Source organism: Silurus meridionalis, chromosome 29, assembly GCF_014805685.1.
Source record: "Silurus meridionalis isolate SWU-2019-XX chromosome 29, ASM1480568v1, whole genome shotgun sequence".
Lineage (NCBI taxonomy): Eukaryota > Metazoa > Chordata > Actinopteri > Siluriformes > Siluridae > Silurus > Silurus meridionalis.
The window spans coordinates 12351673-12363657 of NC_060912.1; the positions used below are offsets into that span (position 1 = coordinate 12351673).

General features: G+C 42.5%; 1 protein-coding gene across 1 annotated transcript in view; it reads right to left on the reverse strand.

Annotated features, from left to right (window-relative positions):
- Positions 1-7543: 7543 nt before the first annotated feature.
- Positions 7544-11985, reverse strand: part of LOC124382037 (glutamate receptor ionotropic, NMDA 2B) — a 45897-nt gene continuing 41455 nt past the window's right edge. The window contains 5 exon segments of the mRNA XM_046844118.1: positions 7544-8663; positions 8666-9611; positions 10546-10784; positions 10920-11107; positions 11902-11985. The exon segment at positions 11902-11985 is cut by the window's right edge and continues 77 nt beyond it. Coding sequence (XP_046700074.1) covers positions 7777-8663; positions 8666-9611; positions 10546-10784; positions 10920-11107; positions 11902-11985 — 2344 coding nt within the window. The 3' untranslated portion in view covers positions 7544-7776.

The window sequence follows — 11985 nt, forward strand, 5'->3', positions numbered from 1 at the left end:
AACAAGCCCATTGGTTATGGTGTGTTTGGTGCTGGATGAGGGTTCCAGCAGCGTTTCTGACAGATGTGTCCAAGTTTCCATGTCCAGCTGAACTCCAGTGCTGTTTAAATCCAACTGCATCCAACTTCAACACACCATTTAGAGCTATGAGATGCAAACCGAGCTGAAGGACAGAACTGCAGAACGGCACCGATCCGATTGTGGTTGGTTTCTGGATGACAAAATAATTTCAATTACAACGTGAATTCCCACAATGTTGGGACGTTTATTTCACTTTGAATATAAAAAGAAAACAAAAAGACTTTTAAATCACATGAGAAAATATTGAAATGATTTATTTTATTTAATATATTTTAACAGACCATAAAGAACATAAATGTTTCAACTAAAAAATTTACAGGTCTCAAAAAAATGACATGGGGGCAATAAAGGGGTGAGAAAAAGGCTAGAAGAACATCTGGAAGAACATCTAGCAACTAATCAAGTTAGATTAACCATAAAAGGGAGTTCTTAAAGAGGCAGACTCACATCAAATAAGTTCCCCGTCCCAAATCCACACAGAGTGGAGGACCTGCTGATGATGAATAAGGGCTGGAACAGAACAGAGGTTTTATCTCCCCCAGCATTTTTATCTAGACCGTTATGTCCATCCTTCACCCTTGACACTTTAAACAGCCACTGAACACTGAGCACTGAACCATAAACATGAACCATAAACTCCAGGTATCTGCTCTGAGACATTAACATTAGCACTTTGTCATAGCCCTGTCCACTAAATCTCTGAAGAACTGCTTATCCAGTTTTTTCCAGAGGCTGTGGAGAAGCCTGGAGAAGCAGACTGCAAGCTTTTACTTTCTGTAACAGTTGTGGAGGTTGGGCACTAGTGTTCTCCAGATCTTTTCCTGGTCTCCTGCTGTTTTCTGCAGAAATCTTCAATCTAATAAATCTACACAGGGGATCCATGGAATTTAGTTGATACCATACCACATGAATGCTGTGAAGTTGTTTACCACCAGCACACCTGGAAATTCATAAAAAGGTCAAACCCGCCAAATTCCTCCACTCATGATGGATTAATACATGAACCAAACATTCTGACTGCTTGGGAGGCTTCAGCAATCATATTCATGTTCCTGGAATGGCCTCTGCCGATCCCCCTACACCATATATTCATTCTGTAGTACCTGCACTCAACAATGCCATTCGTCCTGTTCTCCACACTCTCTCTCACCAAGAGAGACAGAATACGTCCTTATTCGTCTTCTCAGTTCATATCTCTCTCTCTCTCTCTCTCTCTCTCTCTCTCTCTCACTCTCTCTCTCTCTGTTTTACAATCTCTGTCTTTTTAATCCGCTTTACTCTTCTACTCTTCTTTCCTCCCACTTCCTCTGATTCTGAACCTCCTTCATTCGTCTCTGTTTCTCAGTGACAGCATTTTTCTCTTGGTCTGTCCCCCCAATCCCTCTCTTTCTCTCTCTCTCTCTCTCTCTCTCTCTCTCTCTCTCTCTCCCCACCTCTCTCTCTCTCTCTGTCTCCCTGTAATAAGTTTTAATAAGAATGAAAAATGCATGAGGAGGAGATGCAGTACAGTGGTGATAGATTAAACAGTACACGAGAGGAGAAAGAGATGAGAGGGACTGAAGGTGTGGTAAATAAAAGACAAAGATGAGTGAGTGTTTATGCTGGGCTGACACACACACACACACACACACACACACACACACACACACACACACACACACACACATACAGGAATAACAGATGAGGTGCATGAGACTGAATGGGAATTATTCTACAGAAGATCACCTGTTTCTCTTCCAGCTGTGGACTTCATCAGAAATAGTGTGTAGTGTGGATCTTTAATGGATCTGTAGTGGATCTGTGGTAGATCTGTAGAGGATCTGTAGTGGGTCTGATGTGGATATGTAGTGGGACAGTAGTTCTCTTCCAGCTGTGGACTTCATCTGAAATAGTGTGTAGTGTGGATCTTTAATGGATCTGGAGTAGGTCTGTAGTGGATTTGTAGTGTGTTAGTAGTTGATCTGTATATGGTCTGTAATGGATCTATAATTGATATGTAATGAGTCTGTAATGGATCTATAGTGGGTTAGTAGTGGATTTTTAGTGGATCTGTAGTGGATCTGCAATGGGTTAGTAGTGGATCTGCAGTGGGTTAGTAGTGGATCTGCAGTGGATCTCTAGTGAATCTGTAGTGGATCTGTAGTGGATCTGTAGTAGATCTGCAGTGGATCTCTAGTGAATCTGTAGTGGGTCTGTAGTGGATCTGCCCATATAAAACAAAAAACACAACAAAGGAAACCCAGAACTTTTAAGCAGCTACAATCCTGTATTAGACACATATGGGACAACATTCCTCTCTCTAACGCAACTGCTCTCCTCAGTGTAGTACAGTGTAGTATAGTGTAGTATAGTGTAGTACAGTGTAGTATAGTGTAGTACAGTGTAGTACAGTGTAGTATAGTTTAGTACAGTGTAGTATAGTGTAGTACAGTGTAGTATAGTGTAATAAAGCATAGTGTAGTACAGTATAATAAAGTGTAATACAGTGTGATGTATAGTGTAGTTTAGTATAGTATAGTGTAGTGTAGTTTAGTATAGTGTAATGTAGTGCAGTGTAGTTTAGTATAGTGTAATGTAGTGTGTAGTTTAGTATAGTATAGTGTAATGTAGCGTGGTGTAGTTTAGTATAGTGTAATGTAGTGTAGTTTAGTATAGTGTAATGTAGTGTAATTTAGTATAATGTAATGTAGTGTAGTTTAGTATACTGTAATGTAGTGTAGTGTAGTTAAGTATAGTGTAATGTAGCGTAGTGTTATTTAGTATAGTATAATGTAGCGTAGTGTAGTTTAGTATAGTGTAATGTAGCGTAGTGTATTTTAGTATGGTGTAATGTAGCGTAATGTAGTTTAGTGTAATGTACTGTATATTAGTGTGGTTTAGTGTCGTTTAGTGTGATGTAATTTAGTGTAGTGTGGTGTAGTTTAGTGTGGTGTAGTTTAGTGTAATGTAGTGTAGTTTAGTGTAATGTGGTGTAGTTTAGTGTAGTGTAGTGTAATGTAGTGTAGTTTAGTGTAATGTAGTAGTTTAGTGTGGTGTAGTTTAGTGTAGTGTAGTTTAGTGCAGTGTAGTTTAGTGTGGTTTAGTGTAATGTAGTTTAGTGTGGTGTAGTTTAGTGTAATGTGGTGTAGTTTAGTGTAATGTAGTGTAGTGTAGTGTAGTGTAGTGTGGTGTAGTTTAGTGTAATGTGGTGTAGTTTAGTGTAATGTGGTGTAGTTTAGTGTAGTGTAGTGTAATGTAGTGTAGTTTAATGTAATGTAGTGTAGTTTAGTGTGGTGTAGTTTAGTGTAGTTTAGTGTAGTGTGGTGTAGTTTAGTGTAATGTAGTGTAGTTTAGTGTGGTGTGGTTTAGTGCAATGTAGTGTAGTTTAGTGTAATGTAGTGTAGTTTAGTGTAGTGTGTAGTGTAGTTTAGTGTGGTGTAGTTTAGTGTGTAGTGTAGTTTGGTGCAATGTGGTGTAGTTTAGTGTGGTGTAGTTTAGTGTAATGTGGTGTAGTTTAGTGTAGTTTAGTGTAATGTAGTGTAGTTTAGTGTAATGTAGTGTGTAGTTTAGTGTGGTGTAGTTTAGTGTGGTGTGGTTTAGTGCAATGTAGTGTAGTTTAGTGTGGTTTAGTGTAATGTGGTGTAGTTTAGTGTGGTGTAGTTTAGTGCAATGTGGTGTAGTTTAGTGTAGTGTAGTTTAGTGTAATGTAGTGTAGTTTAGTGTGGTGTAGTTTAGTGTAATGTAGTGTAGTTTAGTGTAGTGTAGTTTAGTGAATGTAGTATTGTTGTATAGAGTGTAGAGACAGAGAACAGAAGGAAATGCCACAGAGTGATAAGACTTAGTGTTTTTATTAATAATGTATTAATATTCACACTTTTGTTCCAGTTGTAATTAATCCCAACCAATCAGAGTAAAACACTTTAACTCCCGACGCATCGACTTCACTACATCCTCCAAGTTTACGCTGTTATTTCCATACAAAAGCACAAAGAAGGAATCGTCGTATTAATGATAATAATTCTCCTCATTTTCGTTATTATTATTATTATTATTATTATTATTATTATATACAGATTCTGTACAATGTTCAAAAGTTTTGGTAATATTCGAAAGTAAAGGCCAATGTGTAAAAGATTATTACAGTGATGCGTAAACACACACACACACACACACACACACACACACACACACACACACACACACACTCGCGTTAGTGTAGCGCATTAGCACTGGGGTGAAATAGATGGAGAGGATTACAAATAGATCATAGAAAAGAAACGTTTACAACCAAACTAAAATATTTACACCAAATGTCTTTAATCAGGAATGAAAAGAGTGTTGACCTGTAATCTAAAGCCAGGATGAGGGAATCTTATATCTCAGATCTCTGCATACCTGCACTACTGTAAATCTACACTTATACCTATAATATACATGAGTTTAAACAAAAGCAAAAAATCATCAGAAATATCAGGAGAAAATACTGAAACTTACGGTTCTGCCTAAAAGCTCCTTTATTAAACTATAAACATACAAATAACACGAGAAAAACCCGAGCGCATAAATTTACTCAAACTAAAAGTCATCAAAGCGATTTCTTAAAACGATTCTTTTCTCAATCAGTTAACGAACGAGTTCACGAGTGGAACAGATGGATTTCTAAAGTTAGTTATGATGACTGAAGAAACACACACACACACACACACACACACACACACACACATACACACACACACACATACACACACAGCATTTATTGCAAACTGGAATACAGTTGATATGTACAATGGTGGCGCGTGCTGATTTAGCACCCACGTGTACAGATTTGAACTGATAAGCAATTAATAATTATACATTTCAATATTAAAGATCAATGACAAAAGAAACGTGTAATATTCCATCATAAAAAACACACCGCAGTGTTAATTAGTTTCTCCAGAGTAACCAGTGGATCGCTAAATATGGAGGCAAAAACACAGTGAAATTAGCAACATCACTTCACCACACACACCTGCCCATGTGACTGTGTGTGCATGTGTAGACGTGAGTATATGTGTGTAGACGTGTGTATATGTGTAAAACATTCCTGCTGTGCTAGGCCTGGGTTTGTACAGTACGTAAGCATGAGAAATAAATGCAAGTTCAAGTAAAGCCAAAGTTCCTACGGCTCTGTCCCAAATGCTAGAACCAGTCACTAGCTAGCATCCGCACACACAAATCGATGTCTTGATGATGCATTCATCATACAATATGTGTGTGTGTGTGTTACCTGCGCATTAGTGCTGGTTTACATATCTACCATTCAGACGAGTGTGAAATAAATGAGTGTGTGTGAGACGTTCTGTTCTAAACTTCACGTGTGGAGCACGTGTATACGAGGTCAGGTGTGTTTTGTCTCTCGGTCTCATTTACATAGCGCATTAATCCGCTAATCTCACATGCTAACGACCATCTTAGCAGAAGTATTCACCAGCTGTGGAACTTCCCCACACAGTGGAGCGTGGGCGTGGACACTACGCTGTGGATGTACACAAAGCAGCATGATATTGATGTTCAAAAAGATACAGCGTGTTGGAGACTTACCAAATATATAAGGTAAAGTTCTTCAGTCTCACACACACACACACACACACACACACACACACACACACACACTGCTAAGCACCCTGAGATCCGCCTATGGAGCATGCTGGTGGAAGCATTAACTTCATCGTCATCAGCATCATCGTCAGTGTTGGGGTTGTAGATTTGGCTCTACAATGGCTGCACTGGTTAATCCTCTCTGTACCGGATGGGGGGGTAAATACTTATGCACAGCTTTTAGCTAATTGTGTTTTTGTTTCCTGGTTGGTCTACATTTATCATTCCAGTTTTTCCCTCCACCATTGTGTTGGATTTACCCTGACCTGCTCATCCTGATCATCCTACAGCTTCTCCTGCTGATCATCCTGCATGTCCTACATCTTCTCCTGCTGATCATTCTACTGATTGTCTGACTGCTTGTCCTACTCTCCCTAGATTTTCCAGATGTAAAGCCCTGTACATATGTATATTTTATAGGTGTTGAGCATATCTGTGAGCTAATGCTGATACGCTACCTGCTAATTAGCTACCTAGCTAGCAAGTGCTTAGTCCTGACGAGTTTCAGTACCCGAACGTTTGGATGAAATACTAGCGTTTGGGACACAGCAGATTAAAAGTGAACTGGAACTAAAATGAATTGCAGAAAAGCAGCAACAGTGTGTGTGTGTGTGTGTGTGTGTGTGTGTGTGTGTGTGTGTGTATAGAGTGTGTCCTATTCAAACACAAGTCAAACACAAATGGTAAGGGAAACTTATCAAAGTGCCCTAAACACAACACAGGTAAGAGAAAGCTGCAGCGTCCTAAACCAGTTCTGCTCTTAACTCTACTCAGGTGAGAGGAACGCAGAGAAGATCACTGTGGCTCTTATCAGCACTTATCAGGAGGAGAACTTCGCTTCTACTCGCTTGCATATGGATGTTTTTAAAGGTTTTTTTTTGTTGTTTTTATAATTTTTTTAAATACCATGTAAATACCATATTTATTTGTAAAAAGTGTATCAAAGTGTGTCTAATTTTGTGTGCATGTGGGGGGCTCAGGAGGTCTGCAGATGTTACAGCGAGGGCATTGTGATCAGTTTGTGATTGATGAGATAATTTATAAAATCAATTCTGTTTGTTGTTTTTTCACTTGGACCTTCGGCATCGTTCTCATCTGCTGAAACCCAACAGAATCATGGGATTGCAAGAAAACTGAGGTTCTCACTAAGGAACCCAAGTACTTCATCTCAGTACACCCTCAAAATGCACCCTACTCAGGCTGCCTACTGCACAATGGAACACAACATTGCATCTAAATATAATGTTTTTTATCAGTGAGAAAAAAGTAATGTGGCTGAAATCAACTCATATGTGGTGTGTGTGTGTGTGTGTGTGTGTGTGTGTGTGTGTGTGTGTGTGTGTGTGTGTGTGTGTGTGAGAGAACTGTTATATACAACAGAGACAGGTGTCTCCACTTCCCATCATTCATCACTCATAATCCTTCCACAATTTTCCCCTTCGTTAAGCGTGTGTATGTTTGTGTGTATGTTTGTGTGTGTGTGTGTGTGTGTGTGTGTGTGTGTGTGTGTGTGTGCACGCATGTGTGTGTGTGTTAGAGTTTGTTCATTGGGAGCTTCAGCCCATCAACTATAAATGTTAGAATGGTAAAAGATCTAAAAAGTTAAAACTTGAGCTAAAATAAATAAATAAATAAATAAATAATAAACAAATAAACAATAAACAAACTTCTACACATCGTTAGCATTAGCATCATCCGTACCGGTCCGGCTAATCACAATGTTATTGGTAGCATTATTGTGGTTGTTATTGTTTATTACCCTGTTTGTGATTTGTATCAACTCATTCGCCATTGACTCAACAGAGAGAGAGAGAGAGAATAATGATTTTATCTGTTACCCCCCTCTCTCGCTATCATATTGTCGTTGGCATCTCTAGATGGCCACTTGTGTAATCGTTCCTCAATATCTATCTTCACTTCCTTGGTTGCAGGAACACGGTATTGTTAACAGACACCGAGTTTCGGTGCAGTTAAACCCCGCCCCCAGCCCCACCCCATTCAGCCCTTTTTGTGTCAAAAAAATTCATCCTCATTCCATCATGTTTATCGTCCTGTCCATGGCTTCCGGTTGTGCATCTACACGTCGGACTCGATGCTGGAGAGTTTTTCGTACACGTGGCCGTTGGTGCCGTTGAAAGGTCGCGGCGGGCCGAGAGCCGAGTGCTGATTGGTGAATCGAGACGAGGGGAGGAATGATGAAATGCCAGAAGGGTTTCCTGGGTTTCTTGGATCAGAGCGCTGCTGCTTTTTTGTGTAGTAGGTTTTAGCGCCGTGCAGCAGGCACTGATCGTCTCCGAACGTGGGCACGAACGGGTTGTGGTTGGTGTGATCGGGGTAGAGTGATTTAGACAGGAAGTAAGGGTCTCTTTCCCCTCCGAATGCACTCAGCGAGTGGTGGGCGGGGCTATAAAACTGCTGAGTGTCAAATAAATGAGAGAATGAGCCCTCCATGCATCGATCCTTCTCCTTCAAACTCACACTGCGAGGCGGTAGAAAAGCCCCAGTTACATCGTCCATGGCCCCTCCCCCTGGCTGTAAACTTAGCCCTTCATCATCCCTGTGCAAGTCCATGAAGGCATCATAAGAATGCTGCCTGCGTAAAGGTCTCGCGCTAAATGCTCGCCGCCGCTGCGAAGGTGTTTGGCCCCGCCCACTTATCGACTCCACTACATGATTGCTATCCTCGCTTATGTTGTACAAGTTGCCCGAGCGCTTACAAGCATCACAACGCATGCATGTGGCTGAAGTGGGGCGGCTGGCCCCACCCCCGACTCCTGATGCCACGCAACTATTGCTTCCACTGGGTCCGTAAGCCCCACCCCCTGTGTGCGGCGTCATTCGTTTACTTCCTGCACTGCTTGCACGGCAATTTCGACACTCCCAATCCGCTCCTCCCGCCTTGGACTCCACTTTTGATGGTTTGCTTTTCATGAAGTCATCTACAGGCACCAGACTAGTGCAATTAGCCCCAACTCCTGCCCCCCACTTGGCCCATCAGTCAAATCCACATGCTCCCATTGTGGCACCCCCTCTTTGGGACGGAATTGGTCCAGATAAAAGTCTCGAAGACTTTCTTTGTCCTGGTACAAGAAGGACAAAGATCCACCTCCTCCTCTCATTTTATGCTCTGACAGAGGCGGAGACACAGAGCGGTGTCCATGGTGACGGTGATGCCCATGGTGCGTTCTTCGTCTGTACCCAAGGTTGGCATGGTCCAGTTCCCGACGCGATTTGGCTGAAGCGGGACGTTTCTTCAGACTCTCCCCGTGCTGCTTTCTCTTTCTGGTGTCGCTTTCTAGGTTACCATAAGTGATGGTGTGAGTGGAAATGTCAGACATGTTGTCTCCGTCGCCATAGCGATCGTAGGCAGGAATGTAGCCTGGTGTCCCACCTTTAAAAGAGAACTTCCTGTATGGCTCTGGCAGTCCAAGTGGCGCATGTCCCTGCAGCAGGTCAAAGTTGCTCATGTTCCTGTGAGTGAGGGCAGAACAGTCAAAAATTGCTCCGTCCAATGAGCTGCCAGAACCCAGGCTGGGGGCAGGGCCGTGGATGGAGCCTGAGCGTCGGTGCAGGAACAGGTCACTCTCGTTGCGGTGTAGGTTTCCGAAGGTGCGCTCGACCTGATCGATGTAGTCACTGAATGCGTTGTTGTCGTTGTTCTCGGACAGGTATGGCACCCGGCACTCCGAGTGACGCCGCTGATCGCTAATGTCGTAGACGGACGAGTCGCGGCGCAGGTAGTCGAGCGCGCTGTGGGGGGAGCCGTTCACCCCAGACAGAGAGGCCATGTTCTTAGCTGTGCGCAGCAGACGGAGGATGTTGGAGTGTGTGTTGTTGATGGTAGTTGATGGAGAGTTCAGAGCCGAATTCTTATTTTCAATCTCAACCCCATGGATGCAGCTGTACACCTCCTTGGGTTTGACAAGAAAAGAGGAATAGAGAGAGACAGGGGGAATGATGGATAGACAGGGAGGAGAGAGAGAGGAAGAGAGTGGGGCAGAGAGAGAGAAAGAATTATTATTATTATTAGAAACAGAAGAGACTGACAGTATTCTGAGCATTAAGTAGGATTTGGGACACATCCAAAATGGTCGACATTCCAGTAATGAATTCTGGACAGAGCCGAATCGGCTGCAGAAAGCTTGTGATGTGTTGTGATGGTGGTATTTGCCGGAGCTCTGCAAAGGGATGGAGAGAGGGATGAAGAGAATGTAGAGTAATAACAGTGTCATGAACGTGTGAAAGAAAGTGTGAGCAAAAAAATAAAAAAAACACAGAAAACCTTCATAAACAAGCAGCAAGCGTGAACAGGAAACATACGCAACACACAAGTGTTCATCAGTGCATTTAGTGTGTGTGTGTGTGTGTGTGTGTGTGTGTGTGTGTGTGTGTGTGTTAGTGACTGAAGCTAATTTTCCTAGTTTTTATAGTTCCTACTGGTTGTATGAGCAGGATGTGTAGATGCTAATGGATTTGACACACACACACACACACACACACACACACACACACACACACAAACTCTAAACTCTTTACTGATGTGTTTTGACCACATGAGCCTCGTCTTATTACCAAACTACACACACACACAGATTACACTCTGAGGTCTTTATATTAATCTCATGAAAACACACACACACACACACACACACACACACACACACACACACACACACACACACACACACAGTCTCTCAGTACAAAAGGTGAGATGAACTGAATGTTTGGCAACAATGTGAGTGTGTGTTTACATTAACATGAATATATATATCACGGATGTGTGTGTGTGTGTGTGTGTGTGTGTGTGTGTGTGTGTGTGTGTGTGTGTGTGTGTGAGAGTCTCACCCTGCTGATGGTGAAGGTGAGGCCGGGTTTTCCTGAACACACCCCCATGCAGCAGAAGCGGAGGTGTGAGTAGAAGAGGTGCTCGGCGATGAAGGTGATGAGGGAGAGGGCCATGGCGGCTCCCAGCATGTAGAACACACCTGCCATGTTATCCACATCCAACTGACTGCTCATCACCTCGTTCTTCTCATGGTGACAGATCCCTGTGAGCCAGAGTGCCTCCAGCTCCTCCATCTCTCCTGCACGCACACACACAAACACACACATACACAATCATGAGAAGTGGAAAGTGTTTGCAAATATGTGTGTATATGAATATACATAGAGTTTGTGTGTGTGTGTGTGTGTGTGTGTGTGTGTGTGTGTGTGTGTACCGTCTCCAAACAGCTGCAGGATGGCCAGGTCCACATGTCTCTTCCAGCCCGAGTCCTTCTGGATGGCGATCCCGTATCCGGTTGAAGCAAACACTTTCCCTGAGCCGATGGTCACCAGCTTGCAGCCTTCATCACGACCTGCCATGTAGTTCATCACAGCCGCGTCGTAGATAAACGCATCCAGCTTCCTAAAATCACACACACACACACACACACACACACACACACACACACACACACACACAGTGTCACCAAGCTGCCACTCTTGGCACTCTTGAGCAAGTCCTTTAACCATCAGCTTCCTAACATCGCCAGGATATGTGAAGAAAGAGTTTCAATGTGCTGTAAAATACACGTGCAAGTAAAACTCTTTCTTTCATGGTCAGTTTTAACCACCATCAATACAGTAACTGATTAAATAATTTGTCTTACTCGCTAGTTCATTTTTCCCAATTGCCTAGCAACGGTGTTTTCACCACTTTTACCCAGTCCAGTGCCGGTGCTTGTGTGTTCAGTCTCACAAGGGTCTTTGTAAGTTACTCTTGCGAGTAGTTTGCTAAACTAGCATTAAACAGCTATAAAGCAGAATTAGCTTAGCACTAAGAAGCTAGCTTGGAGCATGTTAAAAGCACGTAGCCATATACCTTGCATTAGTGTTAAATAGCTATACAATGTTAAACTCGTACTGTGAGGATTTAATACTGAGCACTTCAGTGTTCAAGCTCATATAAGGGGCGGAGTTTGTCAGAAAAATGGGCATGTCTCAGTTATGCACATTCCTGACCTTGAAATGAAAAACATCATTAACTTTATTTTAGCGAGTGAGGGGCAAAAATGCATCAGACTCAAAAATATTGTTCTTATAAAGGAATGGAGGTTTGTTGCTTTGTAGGGAGGAAACATTGGAGGAAACATCTGAGGAATTAGTGTTTATGTAAGAGATGGCGAGTTGGAGTGCGTGAGCGTGTGTTCTGGTTCTGACCCGGCTTTCAGGCTCTGCAGAGCTTCGTCCACATTGCGCTGGTGGAACTTCACCATGTACGAGTGCATCTCCTTATAGTTATTT